Source organism: Mangifera indica, chromosome 6, assembly GCF_011075055.1.
Source record: "Mangifera indica cultivar Alphonso chromosome 6, CATAS_Mindica_2.1, whole genome shotgun sequence".
In the NCBI taxonomy this organism is placed as follows: Eukaryota; Viridiplantae; Streptophyta; class Magnoliopsida; order Sapindales; family Anacardiaceae; genus Mangifera; species Mangifera indica.
This window is the reverse complement of record NC_058142.1, coordinates 2,022,626-2,040,559: the sequence shown is the minus strand read 5'-3', so window position 1 is coordinate 2,040,559 and position 17,934 is coordinate 2,022,626. Positions and strand designations below refer to the sequence as shown.

The 17,934-nt window shown below is 33.0% G+C and overlaps 2 protein-coding genes across 3 annotated transcripts; both read right to left on the bottom strand.

Annotated features, from left to right (window-relative positions):
* Positions 1-126: 126 nt before the first annotated feature.
* LOC123219269 (LRR receptor-like serine/threonine-protein kinase FLS2) lies at positions 127-5,173 on the bottom strand. 2 transcript variants are annotated; one of them, XM_044641116.1, is made up of 6 exons: positions 4,372-5,173; positions 3,800-4,162; positions 3,281-3,367; positions 3,005-3,178; positions 905-2,896; positions 127-825 (listed from the first exon to the last, which is right to left on the bottom strand). In XM_044641116.1, exons 1-6 carry the CDS (start codon positions 5,075-5,077, stop codon positions 443-445), a joined length of 3,705 nt encoding a protein of 1,234 aa, XP_044497051.1. In that variant the 5' UTR covers positions 5,078-5,173; the 3' UTR covers positions 127-442. The 2 variants fall into 2 exon arrangements, with proteins under 2 accessions (XP_044497051.1, XP_044497050.1); XM_044641115.1 differs by having other exon boundaries at positions 3,005-3,367.
* A 2,978-nt stretch (positions 5,174-8,151) lies between these two features.
* LOC123219270 (LRR receptor-like serine/threonine-protein kinase FLS2) lies at positions 8,152-13,136 on the bottom strand. Its single transcript, XM_044641118.1, has 5 exons — positions 12,273-13,136; positions 11,701-12,063; positions 10,904-11,266; positions 8,805-10,793; positions 8,152-8,714 (listed from the first exon to the last, which is right to left on the bottom strand). The coding sequence occupies exons 1-5, from the start codon at positions 12,964-12,966 to the stop codon at positions 8,332-8,334; spliced, it is 3,792 nt and encodes a 1,263-aa protein (XP_044497053.1). The 5' UTR covers positions 12,967-13,136; the 3' UTR covers positions 8,152-8,331.
* Between the last annotated feature and the right edge of the window lie 4,798 nt (positions 13,137-17,934).

Genomic DNA, 17,934 nt, shown 5'->3' with positions numbered 1-17,934 from the left:
TATTAATTTTTATCAAATATAATAATAATTTATATCTAATTATCATAATCTATTTTTAAGATAAATAAATATTTTCCAATTCAAATGCTTCCAAAATGTCAATTTGTTGTCTTAGTAAACATTGCATGGTAAATAGTCTTCTAACAATAACTGAAACATAGAGATAACAAAACTATTTTTGAGTATTTCTCAGATAAAAACTACCATTAAATAGAAGAGCAATACTATGTGTACCCATTTTGGGTACATAAATATATACACACTCATATGTGTCATCATATGATTGGTTATTATTTTATTCTTAATTCAAAATCATCCAATCACATGATGACACATATAAATGTGTATACATTTGTGTATCTAAAATGGGTACACATAGTTTTATTGTAAATAGAATTATCTAACAACATCAAATCCCATCTCTGACAAACCGAAAGGAAGTTTAATTCAAATTCGAACGCCTTCCACCTTTTCCAGTTTCAAGATTGGCAAGTAATGTGTCTCTAATTTTCAAGAGTTTAGAAACTATAGCTCTTACGTCGATTCTCTTCTCTGGTGACTCTTCTGTACACTCCACAGCCAAACTCAGGATACATGACACACATTGCTCCTTCGCATCTAAATTTTCATCCTCCCTCAATAACAAGTTCTTGTCCACAATTTCCAGTACTGAACTTTGTAAAGCCTCCATAACCAATCGCTTTAAGCTCCTTTCCTCTGCGAAAATTTCATCTGTCGGCTCCTTCCCAGTAAATGCTTCCATCAACACAATCCCATAGCTATAAACATCACCTTTTCTAGAGACTTGTCCTTCTCTTCCATATTCTGTCGATAAAGATAAAAGATGTATAAATCAATAGCATAGAGCGCTAAATATGAACAATGATAAGGAACTTGGAATGACCTGGCGCCATGTAACCGATGGTGGCAAGGGTTTGTGTTTGTGCCATGGACTCATCTTCGCTCAAGAGTCTTGAAATGCCAAAATCACTCAAATGTGCCACCATATTTTCATCTAGTAATATGTTGTTGGGCTTCAAGTCACAGTGAATTACAGGGGTTGAACAATCAAAGTGGAGATATTCAAGAGCAGATGCAACATTTATCATTATCTCCAGTCTCTGTGCAATGTCAAGGAAATAGTTGTCAGAACTCAAACACTTACCCAGGTTCCCATTGGGCATGTACTCTAGCACCAGCGCCTTGAAGTTTTCATTTGAACAACTACTGATGATTTTAACAAGATTCCGGTGACGAATACTAGCCAGTACTTCACATTCATTATCAAAACTCTTGAAACCTCTTTCATGTTGGAGGTGGAAAACCTTTACAGCAATCTCAATCCCATCTTGAAGACTTCCTTTATAAACCGAACCAAAACTCCCTACACCAAGTAGGTTGCTCTCACTCCACCCATTTGTTGCTCTCTCAAGTTCTTGTTGTGAAATTCTTCTCCATGTTCGTTGTGGGGACATATGAACACCGATAGGCAGCTTTATGGTCCTTTTTCTGCGTCTGATCAGCACAAATATAAGACCCAAGAATAATATTATTAATGCAATATTTATTGGCAACAAAACAATCAATAGGAGAGTGGACTTTTTCCTTGATTTTCTATGGGTGTTGGTTTTGCAAGGTGGTACATTCATACGAGATGCACCACATAATGCCTGATTCCCAAAAAATGAGTCAGCTGAGAAATTTTTAAATGGCCCTCCAGAGGGAATTTCTCCTTCTAATTGATTAGATGATAGGTTCAGATATTTCAGGTACGAAAGAGCCTCCATTGATTTAGGAATAAGTCCAGAGAGATCATTGTTGGATAAATCCAAGAATTCCAAACTCTTCATGTCGCCAAATGATTCTGGAATTGGACCTTGTAGCCTGTTGTATCTCAAGGAAAGATTTTGTAGATTTTGTAGTTCTCCAATGGTGCTTGGAATCTCACCCGATATTTCATTCCTTGACAAATCTATATCCGTGACGACCCTCAAATTTTTCATGTTTGGTGAAAGAGATCCGCTCAAAAAATTTGTTGACAGGTTAAGCTGCAAGATGTCTGTAAGGCTCCACAAAGATGAAGGGATAAAAGAAGTTAACCCGTTGGAACCTAACAGAAGTTTTCTAAGCGTTGTGAGATCGCCCAAACATGCAGGAATTGACCCAGAAAGTTTATTATTTTCCAAGAACAACTCCACCAAGCTGTCCAAATGACAAAGATCCTGTGGGATAGATCCTTCTAGTTTATTATTTTGAAGATACAAACCTTGGAGATTTTGCAATCCACCAAGTGCAACTGGGATTGATCCATTAAGTTCATTATTTTCGGACCATAAGATTATCAAGTTGCTTAAATGGCCAATTTCTTTAGGAATGCTGCCACTAAGGTTGCAATGATCGAATCCAAATATTTCCAACGAAGTAGAAAGGTTACTTATGGAACTTGGAAGCATGCCATTTAACGGATTTTCTGTTACTAATAGTGCTCTTAAATACTTGCAATTCATCAAAGAGGACAGAAAACCCAAATCAGGAGTAGATTTCAAGAAATTACTTGCTAAGGACAGCCACCGGAGGCCTCTTAAATCCCCTAGATTGGCAGGAATAAAGCCTGAGAATGAGTTGTATCCGATATCAAGATGAAAGAGCTTGGAAACATTAGTTATGAATTTGGGAATCGACCCCGAGAAATTGTTCCCCCCCAAATAGAACCTCTCAAGATTTGGAAGTTCTATGATAGGTGGAAGCATTCCTGAGAGTTTATTTTCAACAAGTGAGAGCTCTATCAGTGTTGAGATGTTGAAGATTGCAGCTGGAACCGAACCAATGAAGTTGTTGCTGTTAAGCCTCAAATTTTCCAGATTAGGAAGGTTGCCAATTTCGTTTGGAATCTCACCTGCAAAAATGGCAGCTCGCGCATTCATATATAACATGACTGAAGATCTATTCTTGATGTAACAGACTACAATATGATATAAAATGCTTGAGGCGGTTTTTAGCGTACCGATCAAGTGGTTCCAGCCAAGGTATAGTGCAGTAACCAATGTTAAATTACCAATATCTCTTGGTATACTTCCTGTGAATTGATTCTCTGCCAAGGTGAAAAAACTAAGCTCTCTACAGTGCCACAAATTGTGCGGAATTGAACCAGATAGTTTATTGTGTGCCAAGTACAATCCTTCAAGAACAGGAAGATGTTGACACATGTTGTCAGGGAGGCCACCGGTTAGGCTATTATTTGACAAGTCCACTTCGATTAGAGAAGAGAGATTGAAGATACCTGAAGGTATAGACCCTGTCAAGGCTGCGTTTGTTAACGAAAATCTCTCCAATTCAATAAGATTGCCCAACTCTTCTGGAATTTCTCCTGCACAGACAGCACAAAAAAGGAATTTTATCATTAAGAAAAATAAATTAATCAAAGAAACATTTTACAGAATTATCACATCTCTATTTAGAATGTAATTTTTAAATTAACCTGGGACCAAGTTCAGCAAAACCTACAACCTTCAACTGGTGGAAACCGAACCTGAATTATGCTTTCAACAAATTAAATTGGAGTCTGCCTGTAGAAGAGTGTGTGTGTGATCATTGGGTTTGCAGTTGAGCTATTAACCAAGGCTGATAGGAAATGTTCTTTCCTTCAAATTACTGTATGAATACATGAGACTAAGCCTTAGGGACTAGGCAGCAAGAAACAGTAATTTTTATGGTACTTGAAGTTCATTGTTAATATAGTAAACAACCAAAACATGTAAGCCATTCTATGATGCTGAAATTAGAAATGTTTCTAACACACCTGTCAACTTGTTGTAGCCAAGATATAATTCATTGATGAATGTCAAGTTTCCGATTCTCCTCGGTATACTACCAGTGAATTGATTGTATGATAAAGAAAGCATTTGAAGCTTTCTACATTGCCACAAATTGTTTGGAATTGGACCCGTCAACTGATTCATGGACAAGCCAAGTACTTCCAGGAGAGGAAGATGTTGACATATGTTGTCCGGAAGGCTCCCCGTCAGGCTATTATTTGTCAACTGCAAGCTGGTTAGAGAAGAAAGGTTGAAAATACTTGAAGGAATGGTCCCTGTTAGGTCATTAGTTATCAGAGAGAGTAACTCCAGTTCTACAAGATTGCCCAGCTCTTGTGGAATTTCTCCTGCAATAGAAATAGTATGTAAATGATTCTATCATTCATTCAGCAAGAAAACAATTGATTGAAGAATATACCATACCTCTTGTTCTTATCAAACAGAATTTACAAAAGAGATTTCAGAATTTAATCAAAATAAATGTGAGATTGAGCCTAGCTGTTAGACTCTGTCACAAACAAGTATCAAGTTGAAATTGAGCTAGATTTCATCATACCTTGGAGTTCGTTATAGGCAAGATATATCTTCTTCATCTTCGTCAAGTTCCCTAATTGTTTAGGTATGGTTCCGGTGAAATAATTAAAGGACAAGGCCAAATATTTTAGCTGTTTGCACTCTGATAAAGTGGTTGGTATTTTACCATCAAACTCATTTTCATCCGAAAACAACGCTTCCAGATTAGGAAGATAACTAAAAGCACTTTCTGGGAGTTCACCAGATAATGAATTTCTACCTAAATCAATATAAAATAATGAAGGCATGGTGAAGGTGATTGAAGGAAAGGAACCTGATAACTGGTTAACACTGAAATCAATGCTTTCCAGTGAAGATATATTGAAGACGGAGCTGGGAATAATACCAGCGAACTTGTTATTGCTAACATCCAGTATTTGCAATGAAGATAGTTGTCCCAGTTGTGAAGGGATGGTGCCTCCAAGTCCCAAGTGAGAAATGTTCAAAGCTGTGACTCTGTAACTGTGATTAAGGCCACCGCAGGTGATGCCAATCCAATTACAGACGGAGCTATTTGTGGTCCAATTTTTGGCCAATAGATTGTTGGGATCATGAGTTATATGAGCTTTCAGAGACAGAAGAGCACCTTGGTCAGTGCCAATGTTGGTTCCTCCAGCAGTAGCCGACAGAAGCATCAAACAATGGAGGAAGAAAGCAATGACCATTAGTAGAAAAGTATTCATCTCCATGAAAGAATATGATAATTTCTAAGAAAATGAACAAAAATATAAGAAGACAAGCAAGAGTTTATAAAATTGCTGAGGATTTTTAAAAATATCAAACTGATGAGGGTCTGAAAATATTACAAGTTGCTAAAGAACTGCATTTAATTGAGCCCTCACCTACGCTGCAATTGGGCAACCTCATTTGCAGCACACTTATTGCTTGGTAGGTGACTCAAGAATAGGACGTGCAATTGTAAATCTAAGCCACATTAGTGAACCCACTAGCTCTATTTTTACACTCTTTGCACTGAAAATATCTAGTCAAGGGAAACTATATTGGTAACCAACCTTGGAACAAGTCATCTCCATAATCTTTATACGATATCATAGAAATAAGTAGCATTCCAATGTAAGCGTCTCTGCTTCTTGAGGAACTTTTCTTTCCTTCCATATTGTGTTGATACTGTCACTGTTGTTAGATAACTCAATAATGTTTTGAGAAGTTACCGAAAATACTGTATTGAATAAAGTTAAGCAAGAAAATAGCTACAGAATTCTGAAAAACCTGGTGCCATATAACCAATAGTGGCAATTGTCTCTGTTTGTGCAGAACATTCTTCTCCCTATAAGAACTTTGCAAGGCCAAAATCCCCATCACCCGGATGTGCAATTTAGGCTTTAAGTTGCAATGAATTACAGTGGTTGAAAACCATAGTGAAGAAGCTACTCTAAAGCTGTTGCAACACCTATCATTAATATTTAACCAACCACTGTAAAATTTACGAATGGTGTTACAATGCAAACATTTCTCCAGGCAACTTGAAGTGGTTGACTTGTGTTCCAATTTAGATGGCTGCTTCCACTTGATGATTAAATAAAAAAGAGAATGATATATTTGTAAATTTTGAGAAAGATTAACTCAATATCATCGGTAGTTAATGTTATATGTATACAGTTTTGAGTATATAATTAGATATTCAAATAATGTTTTATCATATAATTAGATATTACTTTCTCATTAATTTAAAATCACTCCATCACATGCTAACATATCATTTAAATATCACAATTTATGTGTCATGATTAATGTGCTTGGAGAAATGAAATTATAATACATTAAATACTCACCATTTGGGGTGGATTGGGGTCGTGTCGAGCTGAACACCCCTTGACTCGAGTTCGTCGAGCCAAAATTAAGTTTAATTTGAATGAAAAATAACTTAGCTCAGCTCGATTTGAGGTTGACTTAATTTTATAGTTCGAATTCGTACCTTGGTTTGGTTCGAATACATAACTTGATTTGTAACTCGAATTCGTAATTTATTGACAAAACGATGTCATTTTACCTAAATAATATTTAAAATTTTTTATTCAAGTTACGAATTTGAACTATTGAATTCAAGCTGATAAAAGTAATGAATTCAAGTTAAATCGAACTATGAATTCAAACTACTTATTCGAGTTGGATTCAAACTGAACCAAGATGAACATCTATTGACTCGAGTTCAATCTAAATTTAAATCAAATGAATTTGAGTTAAATTGAATTGACTTTTGAGATTAAACTAGCTTGGATCGTATCCAGGCCAGTCACCATTCACGACATACTTTTGCATTATTGCCTTCTTGAAATTTGGTGCACTTTAATTATTTTTGATATATTTTGGAAAAAAAATCATAAATTAAACTAGGGTTGGATTCGAACCGAGCCTATTCGAGATCGAGCTTGAGATTGAGCTCGAACGAGCCTGAAAAGAGTCAGCCCGGTCGAGCACGAGTTTGAGCTCGAGCTACTCGCCAAAATTTTCAATTAAAAATTTTGATACAAAACGACGTCGTTTTGACTAATATGTAATAAAACGACGTCGTTTTGATAACGAAATAGTTAAGAACTCAAGCTCGAAATGAGTCGAACTGAATTCGAGTCAAGTTCGAATTGGACTTTGACGAGCTTGAACTCGAACTTGAGCTTTGTTATATACAAACCAAGCTTAACTCGATTCGAATCCAACCCTGGATTAAACAAATAATTTGCATTTCAATGTTTTTTCAACTCTTAATCAAGCAGCATGAGTTTCATTTGTACTGCAAGCTAAGTTTTTTCCCTAAACTTCTAGAGAGAATTTATTTATTTAATAAATAAATAAAAAGTTTATTTGAGTTAATTTTGTAATTTGAGAAATTAAGTATCGATATATTTACCATTTTATAATGTAAAGTTAGCCTTACCCATAAAAATAACTAGATTTTTAAAAGTTATTCATCCCAATTATTGGAGTTCTTCTAGAAATCTGATTATTTAAATTAATAAGATAAATAATTTTTTATTTTAAATTAAAATAAAAAAATAATTAAATAACTTAATGTGACATGTCAATTTGTTGTTATACATTAGTATACATCAATTATAGATACGTTAACCAGGTCAAATGATATTTTCCTCATAAAATTTAATAAAATAATAATTTTTCATTTTTAAAGTTTCAAAAAATAAAATTCTCACCCACCATCAATTTTCATTCATGAATTTTGTTTGGTTTTTTTTTAGAATAATTGTTTTCCCCTTTTGTAATAATTAAGAAATTGTCGAAAACAGTTAATACAAATATTAAATTACAAATATATCTTTATAAATTTAAAATTTTATTATTTAAACTTTTAAAAAATATTAAAATTTTAACCAATTTTAAAATGTTGCATTGTTAAGTTTTTTGGGGGTATAATTGTCCTTTTAAAAATTATCAAAATGTATATTAAAATTTTAAAATTTCAAAACACCCCAAACTTTTTTGAATTTTTGAAAATCTTTCAAATAATTTCATTAATATTTTTAATACTTTTAAAAATTAAGTTAGCTCGAAAGATAAAAAAAATAAAAAGGAAAAAAAACTTAAAACTAAAAGCGAAAAGAGCAATTAGAAAAAATAAAAATTTATATTTAAAATGACTTTTTTACCCCTTTCACTTAATAAACTTCACTAACAAAATAGAGTTATGGGTAAGAATCTGACTTTGAAACTTAAAAAGGTGGGAGTTTGTGTTTCAGTAAACCTTGCATGGTAAATAAATGAAACATAAAGACAATAAATTCAAAAGAGATTGCAGAATAAGCAGAAAGCTACAGCAGAGCATTTATAAGTGAATATGGAAACAGAGCAAAGGAGGCATACAGAACGACCATTTCCTTTTATATTTTTCCAGCGTTTAGAACTGGAAACTGCCATTGAACTGAATTATCTAACAATATAAAATCCCATCTCGAATAAAGCCTAAAGAAAATTAATTTAAATTCGATCGCCTTCTACCGTTTCCAGTTTCAAGATTGGCAAGTAATGTGTCTCTAATTTTCAAGAGTTTACAAACTACCGCTCTTATGTCGATCCTCTTCTCTGGTGACACTTCTGTACACTCCACAGCCAAACTCAGGATACATGACACACATTGCTCCTTTGCAGCTAAATTTTCATCCTCCCTCAATAACAAGTTCTTGTCCACGACTTCCATCACTGAACTTCGTAAAGCCTCCATAACCAACCGCTTTAAGCTCCTTTCCTCTGCGAAAATTTCATCTGTCGGCTTCTTCCCAGTAAATGTTTCCATCAAAACAATCCCATAGCTATAAACATCACCTTTCCTAGAAACTTGTCCTTCTCTTCCATATTCTATTGATAAAGATTAAAGATTATCATCAGATATATAAATAAATGGAATAGAAAGATTAATATGAACAAGAATAAGGAACTTGGAAAGACCTGGTGCCATGTAACCGATGGTTGCAAGGGTTTGTGTTTGTGCCTTGGACTCATCTTCGCTCAAGAGTCTTGAAATGCCAAAATCACTCAAATGTGCCACCATATTTTCATCTAGCAATATGTTGTTGGGCTTCAAGTCACAGTGAATTACAGGGGTTGAACAATCAAAGTGGAGATATTCAAGAGCAGATGCAACATTTATCATTATCTCCAACCTCTGTGCAATGTCAAGGAAATAGTTGTCAGAACTCAAACACTTACCCAGGTTCCCATTGGGCATGTACTCTAGCACCAGCGCCTTGAAGTTTTCATTTGAACAGCTACTGATGATTTTGACAAGATTCCGGTGACGAATACTAGCCAGTACTTCGCATTCATTATCAAAACTCTTGAAACCTCTTTCATGTTGGAGGTGGAAAACCTTTACAGCAATCTCCATCCCATCTTGAAGACTTCCTTTATAAACTGAACCAAAACTCCCTACACCAAGTAGGTTGCTTTCACTCCACCCATTGGTTGCTCTCTCAAGTTCTTGTTGTGAAATTCTTCTCCAAGTTCCTTCCGGGGGCATCTCAACAACGATAGGCTGCGTTATGGTTCTTTTTCTGCGTCTGATCAACACAAATATAAGACCCAAGAATAATATTGTTAATGCAATATTTATTGGCAACAAAACAATCAATAGGAGAGTGGACTTTTTCCTCGATTTTCTCTGACTGCTGGTTTTGCAAGGTGGTACATTCATACGAGATGCACCACATAATGCCTGATTCCCAAAAAATGAGTCAGCTGAGAAATTTTTAAATGGCCCTCCAGAGGGAATTTCTCCTTCTAATTGATTAGATGATAGGTTCAGATATTTCAGGTACGAAAGAGCCTCCATTGATTTAGGAATAAGTCCAGAGAGCTCATTGTTGGATAAATCCAAGAATTCCAAACTCGTCATGTGGCCAAATGATACTGGAATTGGACCTTGTAGCCTGTTGTATCTCAAGGAAAGATTTTGTAGATTTTGTAGTTCTCCAATGGTGCTTGGAATCTCACCCGATATTTCATTCCTCGACAAATCTATATCTATGACTCTCAAATTTTTCATGTTTGGTGAAAGAGGTCCGCTCAAAAAATTTGTTGACAGGTTAAGCTGCAAGATGTCTGTAAGGTCCCACAAAGATGAAGGGATAAAAGAAGTTAACCTGTTGGAGCCTAACAGAAGCTTTCTAAGTGTTATAAGATCGCCCAAACATGCAGGAATTGACCCAGAAAGTTTATTATTTTCCAAGAACAACTCGACCAAGTTGTCCAAATGACAAAGATCCTGTGGGATAGATCCTTCTAGTTTATTATTTTGAAGATACAAGCCTTGGAGATTTTGCAATCCACCAAGTGTAACTGGGATTGATCCAGTCAATTCATTGTTTTCGGACCATAAGATTATCAAGTTGCTGAAATAGCCAATTTCTTTAGGAATGCTGCCACTAAGGTTACAATGATCGAATCCAAATTTTTCCAATGAAGTGGAAAGGTTACTTATGGAACTTGGAAGCATGCCATTTAACAGATTTTCTGTTAATAATAGTCCTCTTAAATACTTGCAATTCATCAAAGAAGACAGAAAACCCAAATCAGGAGTAGATTTCAAGAAATTACTCGCTAAGGACAGCCACCGGAGGCTTCTTAAATCCCCTAGATTGGCAGGAATAAAGCCTGAGAATGAGTTGTATCCGATATCAAGATGAGAGAGCTTGGAAACATTAGTTATGAATTTGGGAATCGACCCCGAGAAATTGTTCCCTCCCAAATAGAACCTCTCAAGATTTGGAAGTTCTATGATAGGTGGAAGCATTCCCGAGAGTTTATTTTCAGCAAGTGAGAGCTCTATCAGTGTTGAGATGTTGAAGATTGCAGCTGGGACCGAACCAATGAAGTTGTTGCCGTAAAGCCTCAAATTTTCCAGATTAGGAAGGTTGCCAATTTCATTTGGAATCTCACCTGCAAAAATGGCAGCTCGCGCATTCATATATAACATGACTGAAGATCTATTCTTGATGTAACAGACTATACAATATGATATAAAATGCTTGAGGCGGTTTTTAGCGTACCGATCAAGTGGTTCCAGCCAAGGTATAGTGCAGTAACCAATGTTAAATTACCAATATCTCTTGGTATACTTCCTGTGAATTGATTCTCTGCCAAGGTGAGAAAACTAAGCTCTCTACAGTGCCACAAATTGTGCGGAATTGAACCAGATAGTTTATTGTGTGCCAAGTACAATCCTTCAAGAACAGGAAGATGTTGACACATGTTGTTAGGGAGGCCACCGGTTAGGCTATTATTTGACAAGTCCACTTCGATTAGAGAAGAGAGATTGAAGATAACTGAAGGTATAGACCCTGTCAAGGCTGCGTTTGTTAACGAAAATCTCTCCAATTCGATAAGATTGCCCAACTCTTCTGGAATTTCTCCTGCACAGACAGCACAAAAAAGGAATTTTATCATTAAGAAAAATAAATTAATCAAAGAAACATTTTACAGAATTATCACATCTCTATTTAGAATGTAATTTTTAAATTAACCTGGGACCAAGTTCAGCAAAACCTACAACCTTCAACTGGTGGAAACCGAACCTGAATTATGCTTTCTCCAAATTAAATTGGAGTCTGCCTGTAGAAGAGTGTGTGTGTGTGATCATTGGGTTTGTAGTTGAGCTATTAACCAAGGCTGATAGGAAATGTTCTTTCCTTCAAATTACTGTATGAATACATGAGACTAAGCCTTAGGGACTAGGCAGCAAGAAACAATAATCTTCATGGTACTTGAAGTTCATTGTTAATATAGTAAACAACCAAAACATGTAAGCCATTCTATGATGCTGAAATTAGAAGTGTTTCTAACACACCTGTCAACTTGTTGTAGCCAAGATATAATTCATTGATGAATGTCAAGTTCCCGATTCTCCTCGGTATACTACCAGTGAATTGATTGAATGATAAAGAAAGCGTTTGAAGCTCTCTACATTGCCACAAATTGTTTGGAATTGGACCTGTCAACTGATTCAGGGACAAGCCAAGTACTTCCAGTAGAGGAAGATGTTGACATATGTTGTCCGGAAGGCTCCCCATCAGGCTATTATTTGTCAACTGCAAGGTGGTTAGAGAAGAAAGGTTGAAAATACTTGAAGGAATGGTCCCCGTTAGGTCATTAGTTATTAGGGACAGAAACTCCAGTTCTACAAGATTGCCCAGCTCTTGTGGAATTTCTCCTGCAAGATAAATAGTATGTAAATGTTTCTATCATTCATTCAGCAAGAAAACAATTGATTGAAGAACATACCATACCTCTAGTTCTTATCAATCAGAATTTACAAAAGAGATTTCAGAATTTAATCAAAATAAATGTGAGATTGAGCCTAGCTGTTAGACTCTGTCACAAACAAGTATCAAGTTGAAATTGAGCTAGATTTCATCATACCTTGGAGTTCGTTATAGGCAAGATATATCTTCTTCATCTTCGTCAAGTTCCCTAATTGTTTAGGTATGGCTCCCGTGAAATAATTAATGGACAAGGCCAGATATTTCAGCTGTTTGCACTCTGATAAGGTGGCTGGCATTTCACCATCAAGCTCATTTTCATACAAAAACAACGTTTCCAGATTAGGAAGATAACTAAAAGCACTTTCTGGGAGTCCACCAGATAATGAGTTTCTACTTAAATCAATATAAAATAATGAAGGCATGGTGAATATGATGGAAGGAAAGCAACCTGAGAACTGGTTAACACTGAAATCAATGCTTTCAAGTGAAGATATATTGAAGATGGAGCTGGGAATAATACCAGAGATACTGTTATTACTAACATCAAGTATTTGCAATGAAGATAGTTGTCCCAGTTGTGAAGGGAGGGTGCCTCCAAGACCCAAGTGAGAAATGTTCAAAGCTGTGACTCTGTGACTGTGATTACGACCACCGCAGGTGATGCCAATCCAATTACAGACGGAGCTATTTTTGGTCAATAAATTGTTGGGATCATGAGTTATATGAGCTTTCAGAGACAGAAGAGCACCTTGGTCAGTGGTAATGTTGGTTCCTCCAGCAGTAGCCGACAGAAGCATCAAACAATGAAGGAAGAAAGCAATGATCATAAGTAGAGAAGGATTCATCTCCATGAAAGAATATGGGATACTTTTGTATCACGAAACAAGCAATAAGTGTTATTTACATGATAATTTCTAAGAAAATGAACAAAAATATAAGAAGACAAGCATTATAAAATTGCTGAGGATTTTTAAAAATATTAAACTGATGAGGGTTTGAAAATATTACAAGTTGCTAAAATATCTAGCCAAGGGAAACTGTATTGGTAACCAACCTTGGAACAAGTCGTCTCCATATTCTTCAAATGATGTCATAGAAATAAGTAGCATCCCAACGTAAACGTCTCTGTTTCTTGAAGAACTTTTCTTACCTAACTTTTATTGTTGGGTAAATCAATACTATTTTGATAAGTTACCGAAAATTCTATGTTGAGTAGAGTTTAAGCAAGAAAATAACTACAGAATTTTTGAAAAACCAGTGCCATATAACCAATGGTGGCAATTGTCTCTGTTTGTGCAGAAGACTTTTCTCCATGTAAGAGCTTTTCCAGGCCAAAATCACCCAGATATGCAATCTAGGCTTAAGTTGCAATAAATTACAGGGGTTGAAAACCAAAGTGAAGATACAGTAAAGCTGTTGCAACATCTATCATTAATATATAACCAGCCACTGTATAATTACAAAAGGTGTTAGAATGCAAACATTTCTCCAGGCAGCTGCTGGGCAGGTGGTCTGGTACCAATCATTGTTTGAACTTCTACTGATGACTTTTTTGACAAGGTTTCAATAACTAGTATTTCACATTTAGCATTCAAGCTGCTAATCATAAGCTTCTTCAAGCTGTACGTGGAACCCCTTTGCTCCAAAAGTCTTCCTTTATAAATAGAACGAAAACTCCCCATCCCAAGTAGGTTGCTTTGCTTTCACCATATCCATCTGTTTTCCCAAATAGTAGCTCAATCCAGCCCACTCGAGTTAGTAGACAAGAGAATGTACTTTACAATAATAGTTCCAACTATGAAGCTACGGACCTTTGCAGAGCTTTGCATTATTTGGTTCAAACCATAAAAATATATTAAAGTATTTGAGAATTTTGGCTTGTTTGTTTGAGAATTATGGAAGGTTTGACACAATTCAAGGAAGACAACAAGAATTCAAAACTGGTTCAAATTGGTAATCAATACTATTATAGTATCTCAGTAAATTCTTTGATTTATTATTATTTTTTATGATGAGGAATCTCATCCAAATCGGTCTGTTTATATTGCAGTCTGACCAATTACACAGAATAAGTAAAATTTCATGTTTAATGATTAATCTAACAATTATTAGAATAGATAAATCAAGAATTTTATCTTACTTTTATAAGGATTTTGTAACTTTTGTCAATCAAAACTATCTTGAAGCCTCTTTGATTTATTTGAATCAAATATGGATTCGAGTTCATGCCCTTTTGGATATGGACTTGTGTTGCCATTTAGCGCATGTTTGGTTAGGAAAAAATAAATATTACTCTAATAATTTATTTTTTATTATTTACATTATTTTATTTAGTTTATAAGTAATAAAAAATTCATATAATTTTATATTACCTTGTTGGTTTATAAGAAATAAAAAATTATGGTAATTTTTTATTACTAATGGTAATATGACAGGGGTAGTATGAGTATCACCTCCATTATAATATTAAAATATTACTAAGATAATTTTGATTATATTATAATGATATTTTTATTTATTAATTTTTTTAAATAAAAATAATCTTATTTTCAATTAATATTATAAATAACATAAAAAATATTTTAAAATAATTATATAAAAAATATTTAAATAAAATAATATAATAGTATTATTTTATTATTTCTAATCAAACACAATAATTATTTATATTTAGATATTTTTATCAAAATTTATCAAATATAATAATAATTTATAATTAATAATCTTTTAAATAATCTATTTTTACAATAATATTTTAATTTTGATAATAAAATATAATCAAAACTTTACACCCTTTTACAGAGATTTTACAATTTTTATGGATCAAACCACCCTGTGAACTCTTCGATTTATTTGCATCAAATATGGCTTTCTTCTGGGTATGGACGTGTGTTGCCACTTTGACAGTAACGTTGAGCTGGTGTACGAGCATGACAGTAGTCAGCAGGCGACGACTCATCAGAGTTCAGTAAAACTAGGACCCGCAAGCAAAAGTTAGCCCCAGTTTTGACTCTGACCAAACCCAAGCCAGCCCAATCCACCACCGACTGAACCATTCTGATTTGGTCAAGAAAACAACAGTAAATTTACTGGGGAAATAGATAGATTATCACATCATTATCAACTGGGCAACCAAAACCCTTTTCACACCTACCCATTTTCCACTCAATTATCAAAAGTTCTCTCCCCGAACGTAAATAAAGTGACCGAAAGGTAAAATTTGAACCCAAAAATCGTTTCAAAAATCAACTGAGTCTAGCTTTTTGGTTTACCTTTTTTGGGGAATGGACCTGGACTTGATCCATTTAAGTCACAAAAATAAATGGGTTAGGGCTACTTTATCATTATATTAATTTTGAATTGACCCTCCCACTTCATTGGGAAAAGAATAATACCAACCTTGATATTCAGCCCACCTAACTCATACGCTTGCATTAATTTTTTAGAATGATTTATTAACCTTTGAGCTACTTATTATTTATGCATGATATTTTACAAATAGATAAAATTATATATATATATATAATATTTTAAATATATAAATAATATATTATTTTATATTATTAGTAGCTTTATGTGGTTAGACCGTTTTGACTCACGATTGAATTGGCCACTCTATTTGAATTTATATGATGATCAAGTTAAATTCAATTTTAATTAAATATAATTTATATTTATATTTAATAACTAAATAACAAAATTATTTTAAATAGTTATTTAAACATTTGATTCATTTTCATTTTCTACCAACGGTAAAAACACACATCACCCCTTTCATCTCAAATTTAAAAACATGGATGGATAATGATATAAAAATGCATGGTGAAAATGTTTTCCATGCATGCCATCATAATACTCTTGGTTGGTTACAAAAATAGAGTTAGTCTTAGAAATGATAATTTCGGTTTGAATTTAAAGATTCTAACACAAATGAAGGAGATATTTTTTGATAGAAACGAGAATAGAAACAAAGTTAAAAATATCTTCGAATCAAGTACGAGGATATATGTGTTCTCTCTTCACCCCACTCTATCCTCACTCCACCCTTGTTTTCTTTTCTTTATATTAATATATTTATTTAAAATATAATATATTTTATAATTTTAAATTATTTATGTTTTTTAAATTTATTTAAGTTTTTGTTATGCATATTAAAGTGATTGATATATAATATTTATAATAGTTGAAATAGTTGATTGGTTTTAATCTTACTTAATTTTGTTATTTAATATATTTATATTGTGTTTATAAGGTATGAGAGGAGATTTTTTCTTACAGGTATAGGGAGGAGATTTTTTCTCACAAAAATAAAGAGAAGATTTTTCTTTACAGAAAAAATGTGAGGAATCCTTATCATCTCTATAACATGAATTAGTCAAAAATATGAATTGATATCCCTTATAGAAATAAGGGTAGAAATTGAGATCTTCTTCTTATCGTTTCCCATTACCAACCCTCGTTACTCTTAAATAAAGAAGTTAACATAGAGATTCATTAATGGAAGGTCCATCTACTCCTTGAAAGAAGAATATTTTATTTTTAAAGTCTATAATATAACCTAACTCTACAGTAGATTATAACGCTTTAATAAGATATTATTATGTAATTGAATATTATTTTATTTTTAATTTAAAATATATTCATCGTATTATCACTTATTATTATATATATATATATATATATATATATATATATATATATATATATATATATATATATATATATATATATATATATATATATATATATATCTAATTAGAGTAATATCATGTGCATATATTTTTTTATATAATTTAGATATATAAATGATATGTCATTATGTGATTAAATACTACCTTATCTTTAACTCAAAATTATTCAATCATATGAAAACATATTATCTTTATGCCAAATTATATATAAAAAATTTGTACACATATATTTATTGACTTGAGTACTAATCCTGATTGTTTTTACTAATGTTTTTAAAATCAGATCGGTAATTAAATTTGGTAATCTTATTGGTTTATATTTCAATCAATTCAATTGGATAACCAACTGATTTAATCTATTGTCAAATTATTATGTATTTTTTAAATAATATTAAATATTTATCACATTTTAAAATATAAAATATAATTTAAATATATTAATAAAAAATTGATATTGTATTATACAGATAAATAAATAAACCGATTACAAATTGTTCGTTTTAAACAGTTCTTTCAATTAAATGAATTTATCAAATTTGATCAAATATCAAATATGTTAATATATATATATATATATATATATATATATATATATATATATATATATATATATATCAGATCAGATTATAAAATTAGACTAAATTATAGATTAACTTATGATTCAATTGATCAAATCAAATAATTCGATCTGATTTTAAAAACACTTACTTTTACAATAAATGGAACCCGCATTTTCTATATTTAATTTGTACTTCAACATCATCTAACTAATTTAAGTATGTAATTTAAAAATATTAAATTGATTATCCGCCTTATTTTGTGATAATTATGATACGATTGCCAACTAGATTATCTTTTAAAAATTTACTGGAACAAAATTTTCTGGCGTTATAAGTATTTTTGGTAATTTTATTAAAGATCAGGGGTGTAAAAGGTAGATTGTAGAAAATTTGTCATTGTTGGATTCGAAACACACTACAGTCCAAAATTGGAATCCTATTCTCGTAATTAAGCTGAAAAGGGAATGGCAATATCGGAATTCAAACAAGAGAAAAAGAAGAGAGCGAAGATAACGGAAAGTAGACAGAGATAGAGAGAGAGGAAAAAAAATAAAAATAAAAACAAAAC

Coding starts and splice junctions, on each gene's coding strand:
- LOC123219269 (XM_044641115.1), bottom strand. CDS start 5,077: ATGGAGATGAATACTTTTCTACTAATGGTCATTGCTTTCTTCCTCCAT. Junction 2,897..3,004: donor TGGCTGGAACCACTTGATCG/GTACGCTAAAAA, acceptor CCATTTTTGCAG/GTGAGATTCCAAACGAAATT. Junction 826..904: donor CATCGGTTACATGGCGCCAG/GTCATTCCAAGT, acceptor CTTTATCGACAG/AATATGGAAGAGAAGGACAA.
- LOC123219270 (XM_044641118.1), bottom strand. CDS start 12,966: ATGGAGATGAATCCTTCTCTACTTATGATCATTGCTTTCTTCCTTCAT. Junction 11,267..11,700: donor TGGCTACAACAAGTTGACAG/GTGTGTTAGAAA, acceptor CTGTCTGTGCAG/GAGAAATTCCAGAAGAGTTG. Junction 8,715..8,804: donor CATCGGTTACATGGCACCAG/GTCTTTCCAAGT, acceptor CTTTATCAATAG/AATATGGAAGAGAAGGACAA.